At 42.5% G+C, this 27,299-nt stretch overlaps 1 protein-coding gene across 1 annotated transcript; it reads right to left on the minus strand.

Annotated features, from left to right (window-relative positions):
* Positions 1 to 2,594: 2,594 nt before the first annotated feature.
* pvalb6 (parvalbumin 6) lies at positions 2,595 to 26,900 on the minus strand. Its single transcript, XM_026997824.3, has 5 exons — positions 26,676 to 26,900; positions 4,327 to 4,395; positions 3,844 to 3,976; positions 3,603 to 3,712; positions 2,595 to 3,307 (listed from the first exon to the last, which is right to left on the minus strand). The coding sequence occupies exons 2-5, from the start codon at positions 4,385 to 4,387 to the stop codon at positions 3,282 to 3,284; spliced, it is 330 nt and encodes a 109-aa protein (XP_026853625.1). The 5' UTR covers positions 4,388 to 4,395; positions 26,676 to 26,900; the 3' UTR covers positions 2,595 to 3,281.
* Positions 26,901 to 27,299: the final 399 nt, after the last annotated feature.

Here is a 27,299-nt window from a genome sequence, read left to right on the forward strand (position 1 = left end):
TATTCACATCTCACATCCTGCATGTTTCCACTGAACCAGATCAGAGTCTTTGCGGATGCTATGTTCTGTGGGGGCGGGGCTTTCTTCCCTCTTCACTCCTGTGCTTATCTCTACTGGCACTGATAACCCTATGACAAACTGCAGGCTATCCCTTTATTTCATTAAATTCTAGTTTATTTATGTGTCTTTGCTTGTATTTTGTCATATAGAACACTTAAGGTCAGGTAATACGTACAAATGCTACTATCGATATCATGTATAATTTTCTGTCTTTATAAGGCCAACAGACTGGGAAGAAATTCAGGTAATGTGTTAGGAACATTGCACAGGTGCCTATTCCACAGTCAGTACTACTGTGTGGTGTTTGGGTCTATGGGAGCCATTTTCAATATTTACTAAAAGAAACTTGATAGAATTAATTATTTTTCAAGCCTGAGATTCACTGGCCTTGGCTCATTTTCTGAAGAACATGTAAAAGGATACATTTACACTCTGAACCCCCCTACACATTTATATTACATATGGGGTGTTCGGTTCACTGGATCAGAGAATAATAGAAGTGTAGTAATTGTAGGTGAAGTAAACAGAGCAAAATGAAAGAAAAAGGTTTGCCATGTACCTTCACTCTGTCTTCCTCCTACCGGGACATGCTGTTAGAGTGTGTGTGTGTGTGTGTGTGTGTGTGTGTGTGTGTGTGTGACATCCCTCCAGAATGGCAGCACGTTTCATAGAATGAATACAACCATCTTCACCATTTTATTAGGTATTATTGCCAAATGTCCCAAGCCCTGCACTCATCACACACTTCGAGCTCATAAGGATTCTTATTTCTTTTCTTTTCAAAATTGGAAATCACCCCCAAGCTTGTTGGTGGACAACATGTGCATGCACACACACACACACACTCACACACACAGAAGGTTTTGACATAGCACCAAAAACATTTCTGCTCCCGCTATGTTTTACACTCTTTAGTATGCAGACAATTCGGACAAGCGGATAACTGCCTAGATATAAAAAGAACCCTGTGCTGCCCTGATATTTTCAACATCTTGGGCATCTCAAGGTACAACGCTTTTTCATGTGTGCTGTATTGAATCCATTTTCAGTTTGTTCAGTTCAAAGCAACAATCCTCAATAATCATGAAAACCTTATTTCGTCTGTTAAGTATTTTACATAAATCTTTATAAATCGTTATTGTTTTATTAACCCAATAATGTTGCAGGTCCAGCAGACATTGGATGAGTAACAAAAACACGACCACCACACAAGGGTTAAATGAATGAGAAATGTCCAGTCATAGGACAATAAGACTGACCAGATTTGTGGGAAGACTCACATCAGTCATAAAGGAATGCTGTATGTGTCACTTCTTGGAACTTGCATGAATTAATTTATCGTAATGTATTTGAAACTCATTGAAACTTGCAGGAACCCATTCACTATAGTTACATAATTACTGAAACTGGGGCTTTTCCATGTACCATATAGGCAACAATTAACTGGAAAGAACAAAGTCAGAAGTGTCAGTTTTTACCGGACTATAAAAGCATTAAAATAATATTACGTGGATTAATTCTGACAAATTAGTAGTTTTAACAGCTGTTTTAACTGCACTTACCATAAAACAAATTTAGTGCTCAAGCAGCACTGTAAAGAATTTTTGTATTTTCTGCTGTGTTCAAGCCAGTTTCGTACTTTACAGTTTGTTTGTTTTTGTTGGTTTGTTTGTTTGTTTGTTTTTACAGTGATTTAGTTACAGCAACATGTGCTTAATTCTAGGAATATATTTATAGTAGTGGCACACTGTACGGTCAAGATCTAATATCAGAATCTAAGATCATACTGTAAGGTTACTGTAAGAACATTGTAACACAGAACAAAGACCACACTATCAGCTTTATTGTAAAACTAGATACCAAAAGCATTTTTGAAGCAACAAAAAATTCTTCAGGAGTCAAGAATGAGCAGTTTAACCGGCTAATCCAGTTTGTCCCCTTTTCTTTCCATTATTTAATTTTGCCACCTTTCTAATCTGAGCAATATAAAGAGGAACGTAACTGTAAAACTGCAGTAATATCCAGAAAACACAAAATGGTTTATTACAGTAATATACTGTGGTTAGTATGTTGTAAAAATACATTTTTGTAGTTTTTGTGAGAACAAAACATTTATTAATTACATTATTATTACATTTATGAATTAACTACCTTAAATTTGGGATATGACTCTTGCGTCTCGTAGCTCAACGACTCAAATGTTGACTGTGTGCAAGCTTTGATGTTTTCCTGACTGGTGTCTATATTTGTCAGATAGTGAATTAGCCAACTGTGCAGATCAGATCCAGTTTTCAAAGGACAGCAGACCTATTTAATCTCTTTATCTTTCTGTCTCTCTTTCTTTGTTTGTTTCTTCTCTCTCTCTTTCTTTCAGGATGGCAACAAAGCAATAAAAGATTTTTAATCAGACTTGTGTATCTAAGCCTACCAAACTCTCACTCACTCCCTCACTTACTCATGCTGTCTGAATGTCTGGTAAGTGAGAAACAAAATGAAACAAAAAAGTAAAGTAAGGATTCACAGTGAGTCAGGGCTCGAGGAATTTTCTCAGTGTTTTATTTGATTTTTTTCACAGCTTAACCTCTTTCTCCATTTGGTATGTTTCACAGCAACTCCATACCAGAGAGAAGAGAGAGAAGAAAGGAATGAGGATGGAGAGAGCGCAGTGCCAGTGAGTGGGGAGGACAGCAGCCAATAGAGAGATGAAAGGAAACCGAAACGAAAGGGGAGTCTAGAATAAACGATGAGATGAGAGGGGTGATCTTTCCTTTTTTTTAAATATCTACATACTTAGGATGAGGCCTTGCCCAGTTCAGGGCCTTTTTATCTATACACTAGCAGAAACACACACACACACACACACACACACACACACACACACACACACACACACACACACACACACACACACACACACACACACACACACACACACACACTTGTATAAAAAAAACAAACAACAAATAGCTTGTATGCAAGGAGTGGGCAGGGGTGAAGATCTGCAAGGTGAGTGTGTGGGTGAGTAGCTTGTGTATGTGTGTGTTTGGTGCCCCTTCCTGTAGTGCAGGGTGCTCAGGTGATGTGAACAGTAGCATCAAGAAAGGACCATGAGTGTGTCAGTAGTGAGCAAGGGTGTGTCAGTGATGGAAGAGAGAACATGTTTTGTGTTCAGTCAGGGTCTTGGGGTTATAAGGGAATGAGGTCAGCCAGGACTGTGTTGTTTACTCGTAGACTAGAGCAGCAAACTCTGAAGGACAGACATAGAAAGAGAAATAGTGGTTAGGCCCTTTAATGCTCATTAGAATTTCCATTTTTGCAAATATCCTTACTCTCGTTAGTAGATATTTATTCATTATTCTATTCTATTTAATTGAATCATTGTATAATTTATCTTGCTCTTTTTTCCACTGTCCATAGTGGAGTACGGAAATAGAGGAGACCATGCTGGCAGGTTTCCTTTGTGTAACACAGCACTTAAAGTCCTACATTCTGCTCTTGTTTTCCTCAGTGCTATGCTAGCTCCACCCAAATGCATGCCTTACCATCCACGCCGATCTTGCCATCTCCATCTTTGTCAGCTGCCTGTAGGAAGGTTTTGGTTTCTTTATCAGTCAGGTCTCTTCCATCAGTAGCGAAGCACTTCAAAACGAATCTGCATGCATGATACACACAGTGCACATGCACATTTAACATAGGTTACACATATGCTGTAGCATTTTAAATGCTACAGCAAGTTATACATAGACAGCGTGTGCGTGCACACATTCTGTGTTTTCGTCTCACTTCAGCTCCTCCTCCTCTATGAAGCCGCTGTGGTCAGCATCCAGTAAATGGAAGACTTTCTTCACATCATCAGCTGACTTGGCCTTCAGCCCTACCATCTCAAAAAACTTCTTATGGTTGAAAGAGTCTGCAACTAAGACAAAAGCTTAGCATTAGCACAGAAACACTGTTGACATGTTATTTATTTATTTCAATTTGGCCGTGAACGTTTCCACAAGTAAAAGATTTATTATAGCTCTGTGACTCTGTAGCCTTTAGGAGATTAGAATCATGAGAGCACATTGATTTAGACAGTACAAGGTTTGAAAAACAGAATTGCTTTACACAAAGAGCCCAAGAGTCGTGAAATAATGCTCACTAAGTGTGAGTCTAGTGAACGGTCTGTGAGTTCTGGATGAAGTTAAATCTGCGCTGGGGAAAGCATCAGCTGGCAGGCTGTGTGTGTCTGGGGGTGGGGGGCAGGGAATACACTCCTCTCCTTACCTTTGAAGGCATCCAGGGCTTTCTTAATGTCATCAGCTTTTAGAATGCTACTCATTGCCATTTCTGCAGCTAGAGAGAGAACAAGAAAAAGATGAAGAAAGAGAGAGAGAGAGAGAGAGAGAGAGAGAGAAAGAGACATCAGTATAGACGATTAGTGAATAGAAAGATTTTTAGTTGTTAATGAAAAAAGTGTAATGAAATAAGTCATTAATTTGAAAATAATAGTGTGCGCAAAGAAGATGCTGCATGCTTGAATATGCTTTGTGCTTAGTGTGTGTTGCATGTATGTGTCTCTGTGTGTACGTGTGTGTGTGTGTGTGTGTGCGTGCGTGCGTGTGTGTGTGTGTGTGTGATGTTGTTTTAGCAACTCATAACTGTGATCCAGATCCTGAGTCAGCATGTGCTGCATTTGATATAGTAATACAATCTCTTTCTTACACACACACACACACACACACACACACACACAAAAGTGTTATATGCACTCTGAAATGCCATACACTTCAGGACTTTGCCCTCTTCTACCCTTGCTAGCCCTACGCTAAGCCTGCCCTTGCTACTTTACACACCACTGAAATGCAACCACACTCCATTTGCACAGATCCATAGAACCCCCCACCCCCATCCTCCGCAGAGTTGTCAGAGTGAAAGACGTTATGCTCTGCAAGAAGAGTGAGCTGCTGACAGATTCTGGGTACAGGAGGATTTTATAGTGCTACTGTTGTGTAATGCATTCTTGGTTACATGGCCATTTCCGAGCTCAGTTTACACAGGCCCCATTATCCTCCCAACTCGCCTGCAACATTTTCTGCCCTGCAGCAGAACGCCACTCACACACAGAAGACACTGAGGCCAAACATGAGAAGTCTAAGGTCAAAAGTCAGAAGGTTAGCATAGGTCAGGACAGCTGCTGCAGCAGCTGTTTCACTGCAGAACTGCAGAGCAGAGACCTGCTTGGAACGGAGGTGCAGGAGCAGCTGGCTATGCAAGTGACACGTAGGTGAGTGCAGGTGACGCATAGGTGACACGCAGGTGATATGCAGGAGACACACAGGTGATGTGCATTTGACATGCACGTGAAATGCAGGTGACATGCAGGTTCAAGAGCAGTGCACACCTTGTAGCTTTCCGCCCTCGCTGCTGTTCCAGGTTGTCGCCATGCAGTCAGGTGAAGAACAATCGACTGAAATGTGAGCTTGGGAGAAATGACCTCATAGTTTCTGGCCTCGTACGACCTCACTGGCTTTATGGATGAATAAGTTGCTGTCAGCAGTAGGATCAGCTCTGTGCAAATGTCCCTACTGAAGTCTGAAATACGAAACTGGACATGTCAGTGAAATGTATTTATTAAAATGACTCAGCAGATCTGAAGAATAGTAGTATTGAAAGTCTGACTGACTGACACAGAAACAGAAACACAGAAACTGTTATGCTAGCAGTGCAAGAAACAGAGTTAAACTTAGACTCTAATGAAGCTTGTAGAAACATCTGTTTGTATGTAGTGATGTGTGTACAGTATGTGTGTAGGAGCTGGCTAGAGAATTGGTAAGTGAAAGGATAGGGCAGAATCTGCAGAATTTACTTGCATTTTTAGAAACCTAGTTTATATTAGTTTGAACTGTGTTGTTCCAGGAGATTGTGTATATGTATATGAATGTATGTGAATGTGTGTTTCTATTGCTCTGCGAAATATGTGTGATGGGTGTTTGTGCTTTCATGTGGTCATAGGGGGTGTATAGAATGTGCCCGACTGTATAAATTATGACGTTTGAAATGTTGCTGACCACGTGTGTCAAAATGTGTGTTTGCCTTTGTGTAAGTGTGAGTCTGTGTGTATGAAAAACTGCATTTGTGCATGTAGGATTGTTTGATTAAGTGTGACTATGGCTTAAGAAACAGAAATTCTGTGTGTGTGTGTGTGTGTGTGTGTCTGTTTGTGTGTATGTGTGTGTGTGTGTGTGTGTGTGTGTGTGTGTGTGGTGTCTATGCATACTGCTCTCAGTACAGGCTTGTTGCAGATTGCAATGTGAAATTCTTTGCTATCTGGCATTCGGAAATCTCTGTACACAGCTGTAGATGTCTGTGAGTTCTCCCTAATCTCTCTGCTGTAGATGTCTGTGAGTTCTTCCTAATCTCTCTGCTGCTCAAGCACTGCGCCTGGCGGCCTTCTGCCACATCACCCCATGCTCCACCAAAGCACTGATTGGGTCATTCAGATCCACTGAGAATAATAACCACATCCCCACAGACAGTTGGATCATTTACTTCAATGATACAGTCAGGTTGGAAAGTGAGAGAACAAATATTTTCGAATGGCATTTGTTACTTGAGGGCCTGCTTTGTTAGGTTTAACTAGCACATAAAATCTGTGATACAAGCGATTACAGTATTTATTTAGTCAGGAATTTCCTTATTATGTTTATTATTAACAGAGGATGACATGTCCAAAGGTCAGGTAGAGACAGCAGCAGGACTGCTTCTGTTGACTCTGGTGTGGATAGTTGTGCAGGCAGGAGGGAGATGTTGTGGGGAGGGGGGATCACTCTGCTCACCACTCATTTCACTGCATGAGAACATAGTGAGACATGAGTGTATGGCATCTATTTAGTCTCTTCTGGAAGAAGGGATAGCCAGAACCATAACACACGCACACACAAATACTACCAAATGCACACATGCATGCATGCACACACACAAATATACACGCATATGAACAAGTACAATAAGCCATGGGTGGGTCATGGATGATGAGAGAGAGAGAGAGAGAGAGAGAGAGAAACAGAGACAGAGAGAATAATGATTGCCAGATGACAAAGTGTCAGAAAACCCAGCACATTGATAAAAATACCAATAGGCAATACCGCAGGAAGAAGGTAAGAAGGTAAGAAGGTAAGGAGTCTGTCATTTTGACCAATTTACAAACCTTTTTTTAAAAACACTACGCAGGCAGTAGATTACTGACTGTATGTAGGCAGCAGCCTCGGAGCTCAGATTCTCAACTCACTCTCTCTCTCTCTCTCTCTCTCTCTCACACACACACACACACACACACACACACACACACACACACACACACACACACACACACACACACACTCAAACATATGCTCTCCATTTCTCTTTCACTGTTCAATTCTCCCAGTTTCCCAGTATCTGCTTATCTGGCCTGTTCAGTCTCTACTTCTTTCTATCACAGTTTGTGACCCCTTCTAAGGGCGATTTTTATCTGTCCCGTCTGCTGATGAATGGGCGTCCAGTCGATGGCCAGCTTGGCCAGTGCATTTCCATGCACAGCGGCTCACTGATCTTGTTCATTTGGAAGTGCTGCAACATGGCTTGCCGAAAGGTTTTCAGCAGGGTTTTGAAATCTCCTCTTCCAGTCAAAGCATGTGGAGAATTTAGAAAGCCATGGAAACGGGAGAACAAGAGATCATTTTCAGTTCTGTGCGGGAAGACATAGAAATAGTGATTGTGTGGTGGCTGCCAGAGTGGGAGTGGGCCAGAGAAAGGGTGGAGAGGAGCACAATTCCCAGGACTCCCATGCTGTTGTGTGGCTCCCTGCTTTATTGTATGGTTTAAATGTCATGCTTTTATTTGTTGTTTAATTAAACTGTGTGCTTTTTCAGTGAGACTCATTCCTTTTTACTTAAATGATCATTTCAGAAATGTTGCCATCCACCCATGTATCTATCTTCCCCGTTTCTCCAGTTAGTTTCAGTTCCTTTTTCTACTTGTTCTGTGTGTGAGTCTTTTTACAGACCATTGTTTAAAAAAGAGCTATTTAAGCGAAAATGGCATCATCAGATTTTTCTTCTGTGATTACATAGACAATACGTTTACAATGTGCTTTATGGAAGGTATAAAAATAAAATATATTACAATAACATACAAATAAAACATCAAATGTGAAACATAGAATGAAATACAGGAGTAGAAAATAATGTAAGAGTAATGTAAAACAAGTACAGGGTAATTAAAAGCTAATCAGAATGGATAGGTCTTTAAAATACTCTTAATGTGCAATCATTAAAAGACTTCAGGTCATTAGGAAATGAATTCTAGAGCTTACAGCCATATTCTTACAAAAGGCTGTCCTCCCGTACTGTACTCTGGTAGTGAGCAGGCCTATATCAGGCATATGTCTGTTGGTAGATCTAGAAGCATGCCTAAGAATCAATTCATTGTGCAGGGCAATGAACGCATTTGAAGGTGATTAAAAGAATTTAAAAATCACTTCTAAAAGGTACCCAGGTAGAGAGTGTAGATTACTTTTTCTTGCGTGTTAAAATCTCTCGGCAACATTTAGCATGCTCTTCAAACTAGAGATGGAGTTCTTTGGTAGATCAGAAGAAAGAGCAAATATCTCTCAAACCAAAGGTCACTACTGAAAGTAATACTCATGTTTTTGACTGTTTTATTTTTCACAGATGGGAACTTTAAATGTTCCAGAGTAACTCAGTTCTCCATTTCCAATAATAAGGAAATTGGTTGTGTCTTTGATGCCCTCAAGACAGGGAAAAACAGGGAACTAACGGACTTCTGAGGGACAGTGGCTAGGAATATATTGAGCTGGGTAGTTATAGCAGAAACTAGAAACCTGTCAAAAGGGATGAAAACCATGTTAAAGAGTTTCTGTGGTTTTAAACAAAGCAAAGCTCCAGTTAAAGTAGGATGTTGATGATCTATCAACATTTGATATTTCATATTCAGAACATTGGGGTGTCCTTGTGCTATTTGAAATGAAAACCAACCTCAGCCTTAACTGAATCTAAACAAACATCATTCTTAACTGAACCCAAAGAAACCTCCGTTTTAAATGAACCCAAACAAAACTCAATCTTAACTGAACCCAAAGAAACCTCACTCTTATTTGAACCCAATGAAACCTCACTCTTAACTGATCAGAACAACAGCTCTCCAGCCCTACACAGCTTTCATTTGAATCACTGTTCCATTTGGTTTCTCCCTCTGTTCCTCAGCCCTGCAACAGTAGCCCCTCTTTGCTCTCAACACTAAATGTATCAAATCAGTCACAAGCCAGGAGCTGTACCAGGGGATCAGTGTCTCTGTCTGTGGAGGTCCTGGGCAGCTGCTTACCAGGGAATATCTGAGTAAGAGAGAGGTGCAGAGAGAGAGAGAGAGAGAGAGAGAGAGAGAGAGAGAGAGAGAGAGAGAGAGAGACACTACAGTGTGGGAAGGATAACAGGAGTGCTGATTGCTGCTCTCATGTCTCATGGTGTGTGAGGAATGTGTGTGTGTGTGTGGTGGTGGTAGGGGGGGGAAATGTTAATATTAGTACTCGCAGGTAGAATCACATCGTGTCTCCAAATCTTAGCACCAAAATCTCACATCAGCGCCCCAAAGCAGAGCCAACATAATGCTGCAGTGCAATAAAACTAATAGAAAGAGAAAATGTTTAAATATGCTTCATTGTGGTTGTAGAACACATTGACTGCTTTTCAGGCACTATGTCAGCTAAAACATTTCTTCATCTAAAAACACTGATAAGGATTTCATAATTCAGGGACAATCAGTTCCATTTCATCTCTCACAGTAGCTCAAATGTAGTTATAAATAATTTTAAAATGTTATTTATTATAAAACATATTTTAAATTATTAAGGTCCTTTCCATATAGTGTATAGTCTCTACATTCCCATCTCCAGCCCATCACTCCCTCACACTCCGCCCCCCTGCCGCTCTGCACCCTGGCCCTCCGCCCCCCTGGTGCTTTGGCCCCTGGCCCTCTGCACCCTGGCCCTCCGCCCCCCTGGTGCTTTGGCCCCTGCCGCTCTGCCCCCTGGCCCTCCGCCCCCCTGGTGCTTTGGCCCCTGGCCCTCTGCACCCTGGCCCTCCGCCCCCCTGGTGCTTTGGCCCCTGGCCCTCTGCACCCTGGCCCTCCGCCCCCCTGGTGCTTTGGCCCCTGGCCCTCTGCACCCTGGCCCTCCGCCCCCCTGGTGCTTTGGCCCCTGCCGCTCTGCCCCCTGGCCCTCCGCCCCCCTGGTGCTTTGGCCCCTGGCCCTCTGCACCCTGGCCCTCCGCCCCCCTGGTGCTTTGGCCCCTGGCCCTCCCAAAAAAATCACTGTCAGACCAACAGAGCCTTCCATATCTACCAGAGCAACAGTTCAAACAATGCAACTTGATCATGCATCACAATGCAAGGAAATGCAGTAGGAAACTAATCTATTTAAAGCTCTGTTCCAGAAGGTTGGAATAATGAAAGTTTTCTAAATGCAAGAAGGTTTGTTAATGTGTCTGACAGCAAGTGTTTGAAAGGCACAGTGCTGAACTGTTGTTCCAGATGGGCTGCTGATTAACTGGCGAGTCTCCAACTCACTTAGGCATTATGAGACACCTGCCAGCATCAACAGGTATCACATGGCCCACCCACTTGTAGACTCTAGACTCTTTCGAGCTGCACCCTATACAGTTATAGTTCTGTTTCAGCACTTTTCAGGATAGAGAACCAAAGCTGACGCAGATACAGAGTATTTGAAAGGTGAAGACGAGAATGAAAAATACAGTAGGGTAGACATGAAAAACTGCAGTAAGAAGTTCATTCAGGAGTTGCAGGTGATGAGCCAAGTATAAAATAAAATAATACCTCACATTCAAAAATAGTGAGAGAGACAGAGACAAAGACATAGACAGTGAAAAAAGGGTCCAGAGTCTAAAAGTCTAGATCATTAAATTGCAAGAAAGAGTCTAGAGTCCAGACATCGACATCTCTAGGAGTCAGACTTTTCATTTGTAACGTCTTCCACATTCATTTAAAACAAACAAATGAACAAAAATAAAAATAAATAAATCACAACATTGCAAAACATCTTTATTTCATTATACAAGAAAAAGGTTAAAAGAAAAGGATAAAACCTGCCAAACTGTGGTTCTACATTCTTTCACTGTGTTGGTGTAAGGACAGAAATATGGTTATGACTCCATTACACTAAAAGGTGTGTGTGGGTTTCAAGGATGCTAAACCATTTTCACACTGACCCAGATATGTGGTGAATAATAATAATAATAATAATAATAATAATAATAATAATAATAATGCATTAGATGAATCTGACATAGTGTCACTCATATATCAATACACAACTCATTCATATCATATTAATGTAGAAACTTTACATAAGTACTGGAGGTGGGGGCTTGGGGTGAACTAGAGAGGGAGAGAAAACTAGACAGGCAGTGTGGAAACAGAGAGACAGGGAGAGGAAGAGTGAGAGAGAGGAAGAGTGGGGGAGAGGAAGAGTGAGAGAGAGAGTGTTGGTATATCTCTAAACTAATGAACTTTTGATATGGATCCAGTACCTCCTCAGTCATGCCACTCATGCAGAGAATAAATCTGAATGGGTAATACAACCGTGACATGGAGAAAAGAAATGAGAGACACAGGATGGAAGGAGATGGAGAGTTGCAGTCACTTGAAGCCCCTTATCATCCACAGTAATTAAGCTAGATTGAGGAGGTGTTATTTAATGTTAACTACAGACATAAAGCTTTGAGAATTGTGTGTGTGTGTGTGTGTGTGTGTGTGAGAGAGAGAGAGAGAGAGAGAGAGAGAGAGAGAGAGAGCTTCTTATATGGCACTAGTTATAAATGTCAAAGATAAAGTACAAGGCATGAGCATGAGTTTAAAACACATACATACAGGTGTTAGAATGTGTTAGAATGCAGACATGCATGTCCACACCCAGCCACACCAAACATTTTGACTTTGGATCTTAGGTGTGAATGTACACGTGTAACAAGTTTGTTGTTTTTTGGTGCAGAATGCTTCAGCTATGAATGCACTGCGTCCTGTGTCCTCACATTATGTTCTCTGAGGGATTAAAGGGAAACCGCACCTCAAGATTCCTCTGTAAGTGCAGTCAGGTGAACTACAGTGTTTTCACTGAAGATCCACCGCTACAAGAAGTACTTGAATGAGCCCTAGACATGACTGATCACAAATTCTGCATTTAATAATTTGTGATAAATCAATTGAATAAGTAAATATTGGTAGTAAAAAGGCAGTAAAAACAGGTAGTAGATAAGTAGTAAAAATGTAGATAAGTGTACATAAGTGTAGTAAACAAAGTTTCCAAAGAAGCAGATATCCTTCATCAGTTACACAAGCAAAATGCTCCAGAAACACCATCTTACATGTGCTGTTTCTCTGGAAACCTCATTTACTACACTCACATTTTACATTTTACATGTTCACAGAACACTGCAGTTGCGATCTGCGAAATCTTGTAGACACAAGACACAGCGCAAGATGTGAGTGAATGTAACAGAGAATTGTTTTAATGAAAAGTAAAAAAAATAAATAAATTGAATGCTAAAAGTGTGACCAGCAACAAAAATGGGTCCAGGCAGAAGAATAAACTTTGCAGATGAAACTGTAGAAGTTCAACTGTAAAGCACTAGAGAATGACAGCTGTTGGACTTAAATAGGAGTTAGTGAGATGAGGGACAGGGGCACAGTTGATTACTAATAAACAGGTGACTGTGAACAGGGGAGCAGTTGTGAATTGTGATATTGGTGGTTCTTTGGCTGATCAACGACTGGGGCGTGACAGAATTTCAGTTTCACACACACACACCCACACACACACCCACCCACACACATATATAATATATATATATATATATATATATATATATATATATATATATATATATATATATATATATATATAGAGAGAGAGAGAGAGAGAGAGAGAGAGAGAGAGAGATACACACACCATAGGTACAGAGGTCCTTCATCAGCTGTATAAGTCCTTCTGAGTTTGAAGATAATATTTGAAAATGTCGCCATTTAAGTCACAACATTCATTCCATTGGATTCTAAAATTCCAAAAGTGTAGATCATTTTTCTGAGTTTTCTAAGTGTCTAAGTGAAGAAAACAAAGAATTTTAAGTAACTCTGAAAAAGAGCAATGTCGTAAATGCTGTAAATGTAATGGATTTTTTTTCTCGCGTAAATGCAAGAACGCTTCTAACCCTTTTGTCTATTCGCAGGAATACTTCCTAATTAAAGGCTATGAAGTGTTTCCCATACCAAAATTGCTCCGTTGAGGCGCGATAGCAGGCAGGAGGAGAATGGAATGAACCTGTGAACTGTGAACTGTGAATCCCCAGTCAGTAACGCAGTCCTGACAATGAAAGGTGATGTATGAGCCTAAAGATTCTTTTTTAAAAGGATACAGTAATGTTAATGTTTTGCCTGTTTATCTTCGGTTTAAGCGCAGTCTGCACTGCGACCCTCCACTCTGCTGTGCACCAGAGTTCAGCCCTCGCTGCCGTAGAGTGCGTGGAGACCAGCCGCAATGCGGCTCAGAATATAATTCCTCTCAAGGTCTCCCTACTAGGAGTGCGATCCCGGGAGCCGCTTCGCTGGAGCGCCGTATCGCCCCTGCCATCAATTTCAGGGGCTATGGAGCGTGAGGATGGCGAAGAAGGGGAGAGACGCGACGATTACGCGCGGGTAATATGCCGTCCACCCATGTGCGAGGAATCCGTTGATAATTTGTTTTTAAAAGTAGAATTCTCCTTACTTCTACTCCGGCAGGAGTCATGCATTAGACAGCTAAATCACAACGTGTTACTTCGCAGCCGTAATGCGCGCCGATGAACTGTGGTGAACGAGGCCTATCATCCGCGCTGCTCCGCGTTTGCAGTTCAATTATACCGAATTACTCGCTCGCTTCAAGACGTTCGAGTTAAAACGCCCCCCCGGAGCTCGCGTGCATCTGCTCATTATTACAATCTTTACTGGCGGCTTCTAGACCCCGCGAGGCCCCCAATCACGTCAGACAGACAAACAAACGCGAAAACAAACACTCGGAAACATTCAGCGTTGTGTAAAGCAGCTGCTTCTGGTTGGTGTCGTTTTTTTGCCCCATTTAGCAAAAATAATTCGCCATCTGGAAAATACTGTAGTCTACTCATTACAATAAGCTATTTGTTCTTTTTAAGGATTTTTGCAAAGTATTACGTTTTTTAGGGTTGACCCTCCTCTTACACTCATTGGCTAAGACTAATTTTTATACAGCAATCTGACTACTAGTTGATTGCCTTGCCTTTTCTATGATTGTAGTAACAACCAAAATAGTTTCCAGTCCTCCCCAAGGATACAGCAGAAGTTAACCAGTTAGCATCCATTTGAGGTTTTGACCCACAGGTCAAAATAGGCTTCAAATCACATCCACTAATGTTTAGATATACATGTTCAATTATTTGAGTAGTGACTGACTGCAATATTTATTTATTTTCTGTTCTTTATCACCCCTTTTGGTAAAATAACAAAAACCTGTGTGTGTGTGTGTGCGCATGTGCATGTTCATGTGTGATCAGAGGTCTTCAGAAAGAAACATTTTTTGGAATGAAAAACATATGAAAAAACACATGAGGTGGCTCATCCTTCATTCATAAATAACACTGATGTTTGTTAGCAATTACATAAACCATCGTTTATATGACCAGGAACTCTCCTGTGAAATCCTGTGTGTGTTTGAGAGAGAGAGTGGCAGTGAATGATATGAAAGATGAAGAATGGATGTTTTATGTGTGTGTGGGAGAGAGAAAGTGTGTGTGTGTGCCTCTAGGGGGAAAAAAGCTTGTGCAGTTCTCTCGCTTATGTGTTTAGTCTTGTGATTCTCACTCCAGCTAACTCAAAAAGCATAACTCCCCTGCGGGCTTAGCATCCTTCCCCCACTCCTTACACGAACCATCTACCCAACTATCTCTCCAGCCAAAGTCAAAACTCTAAGCTTCTGTACTGGGATTTAAACCTTACCATTTCTTCATGCTTATAAACACTTTAACTCTGAATTAATCTTGCACACTCTCTGAGATTGCATAGTTCTGAACCTTCATCTTGTCTAATTGTTTAGTAATTGTGTGTTGTGAGGTTTGATACTTCAGGTGCTTGCTATATCTGCAATGAGTCTGTCTGTTTCAGTGTTCTTTTAACACACACACATGCGCACGCACACACACACACACACACACACACACACACACACACACATTTAAAGGAGCCTTTTGAAGAATGTAGGGGAAAGAGGACATTCTGAAATATATTGGGTTCAAAAGAAGAGAAGAAAGAAAGAGCAAATGGATGAAGGAAAAAAGAAAAAGTGTGAAATTGACAGAAATGAGGAGAAGTAGTTGTGACATACATGAAGAGAGGTAGTTGTGACATGAGCAGAGGTCGTTGCAGGTAAAGGGAATGACTGTGGTGGCAATACAACTGTGCAGAGTACACTGCTGGTAATGCAGCCAACATTCAAACAGAAGCATCTACAGTGGCAATACTCTACAAGAGCAACCTGTTCAGTCAGACCTGAATACATATCCACCCTGTAGTAATACACAGAGAGAAAGTGAGAGAGAGGGAGAGAGAGAGAGAGAGAGAGAGAGAAGAAGAAGCAAAATGGGGAAACGTTAGCAGCATTGAAGAAAGGCTCACAAACACAGAAGAAGGTGGAGAGAGGAAAGGTGGAGAAAAGTGATCAAAGACAAGAGTTGTGGACAAAGCGGGTTGTCAGGTTGAGTACAGGAGAGAGGCAGCCGGCTCAGTCGGCATGGACACGCTTTTCTCCTAAACTACAGAATCTAAAAAGAAAGCCAATTTAGTTTGCAAAGCTTCTCTTTCAATTTTTCTCTGCTCTTCTTCATCTCCCAGACCCACCTCCCATTTCCCCTTTTCCAGCCTGCAGTGCTCACACTTTATCTCCTTTCATTTGTCCTTTCTTCACTCTGTCTCTCTCTATGCTAACAGTGAGCTGGCAGAGTGTGGGTGAGTTCAGTCTCTTCAGTCTCCACTGACTGGGGATCAGGGTGTGTCATCCTCGCACTGAGGTTAAACTTTAGAGAAATTCAGATCAAGCTTCTCCTAGTTTGGGCCTTAAACCTAAGAGTAGAATGTGACCCTGTTCCCATATATCAATCATTTTCCCTTCACAGAAACATGATTACCTGCATGCCGCTGATGAGACAAAACCACCTTTAACTGGCAGCACTAGCGCAAAGCAGCTGGTTTCAGGTCATGTCTTGGCACTCACATTACTGCCCAAAGTAAATGACTCATGCTCATAATGTTTGGTGCAGCAGACTCTGGCAGTCATGTGAGCTGGAGGTGGAGGGTTGGTGCAGAGTGGAGCGCACCCATCATGGTTCCGAGGGCATGGTGGGGGTGGATCTGCACTCTGGCTCTCGGCACTGCAGGGAGGGCACCCGATGCAGGGTGACTCTGGCAAATGGCCCTCCTGCGTCATGCTCCTGTGGGGGCCCCGTGGCTCTCTCTCCTGCTGGAGCACGCATGCTCAGAGCCAGCCGCACTGGCACGCTCCTCCCTCCCTCTTCAGACACAATCCTGTTCGCTCTGCTGTTGCTTTTTCGCAACACTTGATTTGTTTGGTTTTGCCCCCCATCCTACCCATTCCATGACTACATTTAGACAAATGGCAGGTGGTATTAGTCTGTTAAGGGAATGTGAAATGACCTCATATATCACTTTTCGAAAGATTAAACCCATTGATTCTTGTTTGACTCTTCAGCATAGCCCTGTATAGCTTTCCATCTGACTGTCTTTCTATGTCTGTTTGTCTCTCTCACTCTCTTTCTCTCTGTTGGCAAGATGCATAGAGAGGACATGGTGTACCATGACACTGAAGCAACACTACATTGCACTATAAACACTACATTGCACCAAAGTAACACTACATTGCACTGAATCAACACTACTTTGCACAGAATCATCAGTAAACCAACTGAGAGGAGAGGAATTTAGGAATGGTCCAGGGACACACAATCCTATCTTCTCATCTGGACTGAACAGGTTAAATCTCTAGTCGTCCTTAAAGGCAATTCGGACTCAGCTGTAGTACCACTGCAAAAGCAAGAAGAAGCTTTAGCCATCACTCCTCTACGTAAAGTACAAATAATTGAGTTATGAGGTAATAGGCATACAATTTTAAGAGACATATTAATGTAGGACTTGTGAAATGCAATAATATAATAATAACACAATGAGTATTAAAACGTAATATAATCTTAATAAATTTTTTATATTGCATTTTCAGTACATAAATTTGTGAGTATAATAACACTAAGCAATGATGTAATAAATTGTTCATTTATAGCCCCATCTTATCAACATTCAGCCAGCCAACACTATACAGGATCAGCATTGGTTTAATACCGGTTTTATGGGAGGCCAAAGGCTGTGTGTGGCCGTGTGTGCTCTGGGCTAAGCCCAGGGTTTTGGCAAAGCATGAACTCCTGAAATGTGCCCTGCCTTCTGTGCCATGTAATTACAGACACACTTATAGTGAAGACTCTACCGCGGACACGGCAATGCAAAATCTCGAAGTTATAGAGTACTATTACAGATAGCATGAACCAACCTGCTCGGTTGCACTGCAAACACGCACACATGCATGCACATGTGCACACACTCACACACTTAGACACGGGCCTCAAATAATAATGGCAGGAAATTTAAATAGTTGGCAAATAAGACTGCATGTAATCTTCTCCTTGTCCTAAAAATACCTTAGTGGAAGAATGGGCTTGGCAAAGAGAAAGAATAGACTTGCAGAAGACATGGCATGTATGACATTCCATGCAGAAGATTTTCCTTATAGACATATTGCACACACACACCCGAACACCACACACACAGCTGTATTTAACTCGGATCCCTTTGGCCGCCCCTCCTCCATTTGTGTCTTCCTCTCCATTATGCTCGAGCCCTGGCCCTGTGTGATCTGGGCTGAGGAGACTGTATGGAGGCTGTGCCGGCTGTCTGTAGACTCGGCGCTCTGTAGCAGCAGAACAAAAGGCCTATCCACACTACTAATGACTGCAGTCTGCCCGTTAGCCTTGACCCAACCTAGTCAAATGTGGATGTGTGTGGATGTGTGTGTACGTGTGTGTATGTGTGTGCGTCTGTGTGTGTGTGTACATGTGCACAATGCATGAGTAAATGTAAAAACAAATGAACAGACAAATACATACTTTCCGTTTGGAGCAGCCTTAAGAATTCACTCAGGAATTTCTGATGGGCTTCTCTCTTGAGACTGAGCATATACTCCACAAAGGCAAACCTGTCTGCTAGCCAGTCCTCCTTCCAGATGTAATGCAGCATTTTACATTGAGAATGACAATGCAGTCAATAAAATCTATCAGCAAATTAACAGGGACATTCCATTCTGGGGCACTCAGCTCTGTCTCAGTTCTCCCAGAACATAATGTAATTTTCTTCTCTATATCTGTGAGTCCTTCTCTGGTCAGTATGGATAGGTCACCCCTTTATAGAGCTCTTACCTGCTTTTTGCATTTCCTTCTAGTCTCTTCTCTACACAGGTTCCTGTTCTACCTCCTTTCACCTGCTCTCAGACCCTCCATTTTGGCTGTGTCATGGAGCTCACGTCTTCTCAGGCATCCATTGTGAAATTGCTCCCCATCTCCCCCCCCTTTCCACTCGCTCTTTTTTTGTCAGAATATATTCTCTTTATTACTATTCTTGTCATGCATATGGCTTAGGGAGATAGAAAAAAGCAGAAAGAAATCAGCATTCCCCTCATGTCTTTGCTGGGGTGTGTGTGTGTATGGTCAGTGTTTAGGTTGTAAAAAAAAAACGTGAGAACAGAATTTGTTAGAGCTCTTTTTTCCCCTAAGTCAGCAACTTTTTGTGTTTGGTAGAGCTTCCATTCATGCACCCATGCACATGAACACACACACACACACACACACACACACACACACACACGAGCATAAGCTCTTACGCAAAAAATGTTCTTAGGACGCAAGCTCTGGGCAATATTATCAGAGGATTACATTACGGATATTATTATTGAGAAATAAGAAAAAAGTGAACTGTCCTACAACTGTCTGCACACCATGACCTACACTAACAGTGTATTTGGGTCTGTTTGTGTGTTTTATATACACTATATGTTTTATATATACTATATATTTGTGCTTGTACATTAAAACATTGACAAAGTTGGAACTATTGAAATGATTTATGATTTAAGAAACATTAAATATAAGTATACATAATCATTAATATTGATATTATATGCAGCATGTGTGCATGTGAGAGTGTGTCAATGTATATCTGTGTGTGTATGAGTGCAATCCTATGGTCATACTTCTGTCAGGCTTTCTTACAGCATTATAGAAAACTCCACTCTGACCTTGCAGTGTACACACACACACACACACACACACACACACTTCACACTCCACTTACCATCTTGAAGTAGAACAGTATGCCAAGTATTTACAAAGACTGAGAGACAGGGCCAGAGAGAGAGAGAGAGAGAGAGAGAGAGAGAGAGAGAGAGAGAGTAAAATGTGCTTGAATGAAAAGTGAACCAAAAGAGGATAAAGGTGACTTCATTGAGAGAGAGAGAGAGAGAGAGATAGAAAGATAAAGAGAGAGAGAGAGAGAGAGAGAGAGCGATGACTTTACAGTAACAAAATTCCATACATGTAGTGAGAGACAAAGGACCAGTTAACACATTGAAGAGCTTTCACTCATAAAAACAGTCACACTTACACATACACACACAAGAGAGAGGGAGAGAGAGAGGGAGAGAGAGAGAGAGAGAGAGAGAGAATGAGAGAATGAGAGAGCGAGAAAGACAGTCCATTAGAGCAATACACATACACAGAATGGGGTGATACTGGTCAGTTAATACAATAGTGATTAACACTTCATAGCCATGCAGAGCTGACAATCAAACTCAGATATTTATCATCATTACTTAATGAAAGACACATACATATATTTCACCATCTGTATATGGCTCCTATTTCTTCAGGTACTATGTGCATTGGATGTGTGTATGTACATTGTGTAAGTACGTATGTGTGTGTGTGTGTGTGTGTGTGTGTGTGTGTGTGTGTGTGTGTGTGTGTGCGTGTGTGTGCGTGTGTGTGTGTGAATGTTTCTAAAAACATACTGAGCAATGAAATTCTGAAGCATCAGTGTATTATTGTCAGCTCAGAGCGAACTACTGGACACATTTCCATGTTTATGTCTCTTTTCATCCATAACGAAGGTTTATTCATTCCCCTAGTCTGCTTTCTTCTTCTTCACAAGGAAACCTCCAAACTTACAGACCTCCCAACACTTACACTAACTCTCAATTACAGTACCAGAGACATCCCTCACGTTCACTAGCCCACAGCTCATAGCCATACATTACAGCTGTCAGCTACTCAATATCTGTAACGTTCCCCGAGTGCTGCAGGGCGTGGAGCAGGACACACAGACTCCCTCGACATTGTGAAACATTTAATAACACAACATGTAACAGACAACGGTGGCACTCACACATGACATTAACAGAGAACATAAACACACTTAACCCTAACAACAACGATTGTAACATGAACACAATCTAGACAAACATGGATACTAACATAAGCTTTGACTGACAAACAAACAATGACCAACAGTGAGGGACGCACTGACAGCGGTTTAAATAGACTAACAATCACTAACAATTAACCCCGTACAGGTGCGTGCCCTCACGGGGGTGTGGCCACAAACAAGCGTGAACCCCCCTGCATGCGGCAGGCCATACCACGTGACTGGTGGGGGGGAGCGTCCCGTGACAATATCACTAAGCAGTCTGGTGCACTGGTACATTGACAGTGTAGATGTTCCCTAACTGGTCTGCTCCTGTATTATTCCTGTAGTAGGAATGGGATTCATCCTCTAAATATCAGAAGAGGATAAAAGATTTATAATCTCATTACACTTTGTTACATCTCTGTTGTCATCACAATCATCAGCATTGTCACTGGCATCATCATTATCCTCATGATAATTGTTTTTCATAACCATCATCATCATCATCATCATCATCATCATCATCATCATCATCGTGATCACCATCAGCAGTTGCATGATCGCTGTCGTTATCGTCTTAATCGCTATCACTCTCATCATCATCATTAGTGGCTCATTTCACCAGACTTAAGTGTAAACTCTTGAGAGAACAGAGAATGTCTTCACACCTGAGGCAGCTAACAGCAGGTGATTTACTGCATGGACATTTGGCATCAGTGGGCAGCTCCGAACGACAATGGCAGCATCTCTATGTAGAGGTGATCATCATATTGCATCATTGTCTTTAGGCATAGAAAGCTGGCCAAATAGAAGACCCTGCACTGGTAACTATTCTCGCAGGGCAGGTTCTCATTGGCCTCTTGCCAAATCAAGTGAAATCTGATTGACTCCTTTGTGATTAGGACGGAGTCCATTGGACCCTTAAATGTAGGGGCAGGCCCAGGGCTATTAAGCAGGCCCAGGGCTCTTAAGGCTAATTGTATTAGATCATTTGGTTCAGGTTTCTGACAGGATCTCTTGGCAGGGTTAATTTCAGCATTTCAGCAGAGAGTGCATAAAAAGTATCACCAACTTCAAGGAGAACAGCTACATGGTCATAATCCTATAGTCTCATGCACCAGCCAGAAAGCTGGGGTTGCCTGATTGGCCAGTGAATGCATATTTCAATTGAAGTGTCAGGCCAGATGGTGCTAACAAAGTTTAACTGCATTCCTAAAAGACCAATGTCAAAATCCCCCGCTTCGTACTGCCTCGTTTCTGCCTCTCCTATCTTCCTCTCTCTCTCGGTCTCATGCCTCACACTCATTGCTGCTATGACTAAATGAATGACTGGCCTTCTGTCATAGAGAAGGAGAATGTGGAAGCCAGAATGTGATGGCAAAACCTAGCTTTATCCTATCATTCTCCCAAAAGATTCCATTTTTATAGGCTACACCTGCAAAACTGGTCCATGTCAAGGCATTTATTTAAGGCAAACCTTTTCACAAAATGAGAGAACTAAAGACCATTTTAGCCTCCTTTCCCAGCTGACTTCTGTCTAAATGGTGACCTCATTTAGGAGGTCAGGGATTGGTTAATTGAAGCTGGTGACTCAAGGAAGTACCATGATGACCTCAGTGTCAGTTAAAGCTAGACTCCACCTTCCTGACTTCTGAGCCCTGGTAAAAATACAAGCCCTAAAAATGTGACAAAGCCTAAAATATAAAACTCACAATCAAACCTCCCTTTGTTCTATCATTTCAACTGAAAGAGCATTTATAATGTGTGGGCTGGGGTGAGAGAGACAATGAGACTAAGAGACAGAGAGTGATGAATTAATGGATGGGTCCCAGTTATAATGAGTCCCAGGTATAATCATTTGTAATAGTGAAAGTATAGGTTGTTGCATGAATTTTTGTAAAAGTGCAAACAGGCGATCAGAAATATGACAGTGTCTACTAAAACAGATGTCTCACTCCCTACTGATGCTGGAAACTCTACTTCCCTGACAGAAGAAATATAGATACTATAAACATCAGAATATGTATTTGATAGAGATTATAAAGCGATTCTGTAAGTTGCTTTGGACAAGCATGTCTTCCAAACGTTGTAACTGTAAGTTAACTAGCTAGTAGAGTGATAGTAGTGGTTTGCAAACTGCTGATCATTTAACAATTATGTATGTATGTCAGGGTGTATTACTATGTAAGTACACACAGCCACACAAACATGAACACATACAGGAACACGTAAACAAATGGGTGCACATGTACACATGCACAAAGGTACACACACACACACACACACACACACACACACACACACACACACACACACACACACACACACACAGAAGCACACTGTGCCTAATCCTCAATCATGTAGCTCGGCCCTATCAAGGACACACTCAGTGGTCATTATTTTCTCTCAGCTGTTGCAGAAACACTGCGACTCCGTGTAACTGGTTACGTGCCAAGCAAAGCCACAGCAATGTAACCCTACAGAAAGTAGAGAGCGCTCAGATGCCAACTCACAGATCAGCTCAAAGATTGGCTCGGTGAGCAGCTCCGAGACCGACTCAGAACACCTGTTACCATATGAAAATTTCCCACACAGTTACAAGGAACACATATTTAGCACCCAAAGCTTTTCATGAAGGTGCTTTTTTTGAATGGCTATTGGAACAGCAAGGTGACAGTGACCATGATGCTCACACTCACAATGCAGAGGAAACTGCAGCAGACTTAACAGGGTCTGTGCAGTCAGTTTGACAGTATCTGTGTCAGTTTAAAAGGGTCTGTGAGATCAGTTTGACAGTCCTGGTATGGTGGGGGTCTTAGGTGCTAGGCATGTGCGTGCTGGTTTGACCTTGGCAGGTTCAAATGTGACCCCTTTTACTGGGACAAAATGGCAGAAAGTCAGCGTTACACTGTGTGTGTGTCTATGCATGCATAGTAATGTTATGGCTTATAAGTGTCAGTACAGAAGCTCTGCACTACAGATGAAAGAAGGGAGGCAGGAGTGAAAAGGAGGGGAGACAAATAAATTAATGAACAGCTGAAAGGATGGTTGCACAATGTTGTGAATATCTGATGAAGGTGTTGCAGGTTTGTTTGTGTGTGTGTTCTTAAGTGCAGTAATGACATCAGGAGACACTTCTTATACAGGACAGTGTGCTGAAATTACTGTTGAAATACACCATTGGCTCACACTCCTTCTGTTTCAATTACCACTTATTAGACATTTCAAAGTGGTTCCTAATGGAATAATAATTACAAGAATCATTTTTAAAAACCTTTAATTTCTCTGTGTATGTGTTAAAATATTGTGCGTATATGCATGTGTGTGTGTGTGTGTGTGAGAGAGAGAGAAATGAGGATCTGATCACTGCAGCTGAGTTTCATCCAGAAGCTGCCTACATATGGTAGATGTACAAACTCGCACTTTTTACACACACACACACACACACACACACACACACACACACACACACACACACACACACACACACACAGGCAGACAGACAGAGATTACCTTCACACCTACATACGCTAACAAACTGCCAGTATATGCAGGTTCCAGATGTGTTCATCACACAGTAAAGCACTCCCAACTCACATACCACAAAACTGCAATCAGTATACTATCGATGTACCAAAACAGACTCTTCATAAAGACATCAGACACTTTCAGATGGATGCACAGCTTTGAAGCTAAATGGATTTGAAATGCAGAATCCCTGTTAACTGGTTAGTTTAATGCAGGATGAAGCTTAGTGTAATCAAACAACAAAATCCAGGAACTAGAACAAAGGATAGTCACAGAAGCTCACAACAAGAACCTAAGTGAATGCACCCATGCAAACACACACACACACACACACACACAGACACACACACACACATCACTCACACTGTTGGTTGTGACTGGTAGTTTCATGTCGATTGGTAAGATGCTCAGAATGTGTGGACTGTGATTTCATTTGTGTGTGTGTGTGTGTGTGTGTGTGTGTGTGTGTGAGAGAGAGAGAGAGAGAGAGAGAGAGAGAGAAAGAGAGAGAGAAAGTGTACAGAAGAGAGAGACTGATTCACTTCATTAAGCACAGCAAACAGCTTGCCTGCAGGAGTGATGCATCTTACACACACACACCCACATACTGCCCCCCCCCCCACACCCACACACACTGCTCTCACTGCAGAATGCCTCTGCTGGATGACGCTAACACACTAACCACATCACAATCCTACATAACTGGAACACTTTTGCCTCAAGATCACACATTAACCCACCCACCCCCCACCCCCCCGGGCCCCCATCAAACACAGCAGACAGTGAGCGCATGCATCACTGTGTGCACGTTAGCCCAGGGAGACATGCTATTGTGAGGAGTGGTGCAGCGGTTGGGCCACATGGCTGCAGCCAGGCTGTAAGTGCACCTCCCTCTCTCCCTGTATGCTGTCGCTGCTTCTCCTGCCCCTGACCTCACACCAATAGCAATTGTTTTGATTCTTCGCTTTCTGCCTGCACTCACCCTCCTTTGGAGCTTTCGAACTCTCTCACACTTGATAGTTCACTCTATTCTCTTTACCCTTGCAGACCATGCACTTATGTGTCCCCCCAACCCCCCCCACTCTCTCTCTCTCTCTCACACACACACACACACACACTGCTGATTGTGAGGTGCTAAAGGCATTCTGTCTGTGCAGCTGTTTGAACATTCACACTCTGCAGCACAGATTAAGCCAGGGAGAGGGAGCTTTCATCATCATCATAATCGACCACCAATATCCTTCTAACCTTCATCAGTGCTGCACTGGAATCCTCTTCCATAATAGTTTGTGTCCTACTGAGGAGGTCCTGTTACTAATAAGAAAGTAATTTCCCATTCACATAGAGAAACAGAACTTGGCAGCTGTTGTCACACTTAGGTTTTAGGTATTCCATTCACCTCCTGCCACACACACACACACACACACACACACACACACACACACACACACACACACACACACACACACACACAAACTCTGATACATGCACATACACAGACAGACAAAGCTCAGCCTGGCTGTCAGAGCTCAGCTGTGGTTTGTGAATGGAGTATATTACACAGTATTACACAGAGTTGATGCTACAACCACACACAGACCTTACAGAGTCCCAGTTCTCTCTCTCTCTCTCTCCCTCTCCCACGTCCCCCACTTCCTCTCTCTCTCAAACTTCCTCTCTCTCTCCCCCTTTTTTATCATGTTACTCTCTTACTCTTTCATATTTATTCTTGCATTTCTTTTCTCCCTCTCTGGTGTTTATATATAATTTCTCTTGCTTTTATTTTCTTTCACTCGTTCCCATTCACCACCTCACCTGCTCTTCTTCTGCTGCCCGCTTCTGCTTTTTGCTGCATCCCTCTCCTCTCCTCTCGTCTCACCTCCTCTCATCTCCTCTCCTCTCCTCTCCTCTCGTCTCACCTCCTCTCATCTCCTCTCCTCTCCTCTCGTCTCACCTCCTCTCATCTCATCTCCTCTCCTCTCCTCTCCTATCCTCTCCTCTCGTCTCACCTCCACTCCTCTCCTCTCGTCTCACCTGCTCTCTTACCCTCTCCTCTCCTCTCGTCTCACCTCCTCTCATCTCCTCTCCTGTCATCTCGTCTCCTCTCCTCTCCTCTCCTCTCCTCTCCTCTTTTCTGTTCCCTCTTTCCTTTATTCATCCCTCCCCTTATCTCTCCTGTCCTCTACTGGATAGCAGCAGTCCGGATGCCTCTCAGCCACCCATGCGTACCTCCCTCTTACCCGGTGTGGACTGTGTATCTGTGTATGTCCTCCAACTTACCCAGTATGGAGTGTGTGCCTGTGCATGTCCTGCCTCTTACCCGGTGTGGAGTGTGTGTGTCCTGCCTCTTACCCGGTGTGGAGTGTATGTGTGTGTGTCCCCTGCCTCCTACCCGGTGTGGAGTGTGCGTGTACTAGCTCTTACCTGGTGTGGAGTGTATGTGTTCTGGCTCTTACCCGGTGTGGTGTGCGCGTGTCCTGGCGCGAGTGCAGCAGCTGGACAGGCTTGTATGGAGCCGAGCAAACAGAGGGACGCAGACAGGCAGCCAACCGTCCGGGCTCAGAGCAGAGAGAATGAGGGAGAGGGAGAGAAAGAGAAGAAGAAAAGAGAGACAAACAGAGAGAGACAAAGCAGGAGGGAGAGGAAGCACTGACTGGTTGGAGGTGAGATGAAGGGGAGAGAGAGAGCAAGAGGAAGATAAAGAGAGGCAAAGAGGGAGGGAAGAGAGAGGGTGGGAGAGAGAGAGGGAGAGAGGGAGTGAGAGGGAGGGGTAGTGACTACACTGGGACTGCATGATGCTTCTAGGTTTAAGAAGAGCAAGTATATTATTCCAAAAGAGAAGAAAGGAAGAAATTCATTCAAAAATCAGTCAGGGAAAGAAACTGAAAAATAAAGTTAATCAGAAAATGCTGAAAAAAGTTGGCTGGACAGGAAGAGAAGTGAACAGAGAGAAGAAGAGAGGATAGCAGGCATCATTAGAATGAAAGTCAGTGATGATTCTGTGGTATGCTGGTTTGATCTGAGGGTACTGACATGAGATACATAGAGTGCTGCCACCACACAGAAAAAAGGTCAATGAA

This window comes from Electrophorus electricus, chromosome 3, assembly GCF_041902795.1.
Source record: "Electrophorus electricus isolate QZ-2024a chromosome 3, ASM4190279v1, whole genome shotgun sequence".
Classification (NCBI taxonomy): Eukaryota; Metazoa; Chordata; class Actinopteri; order Gymnotiformes; family Gymnotidae; genus Electrophorus; species Electrophorus electricus.

Bases quoted from the DNA above. Each gene is read 5' to 3' on its own strand.
- pvalb6 (XM_026997824.3), bottom strand. From the start codon at position 4,387: ATGGCAATGAGTAGCATTCTAAAAGCTGATGACATTAAGAAAGCCCTG. The intron at 3,977-4,326 runs GTAAGGAGAGGA...CTTTTGTCTTAG, and splicing joins AGCCCTGGATGCCTTCAAAG to TTGCAGACTCTTTCAACCAT. The intron at 3,713-3,843 runs GTGAGACGAAAA...TCATGCATGCAG, and splicing joins ATAGAGGAGGAGGAGCTGAA to ATTCGTTTTGAAGTGCTTCG.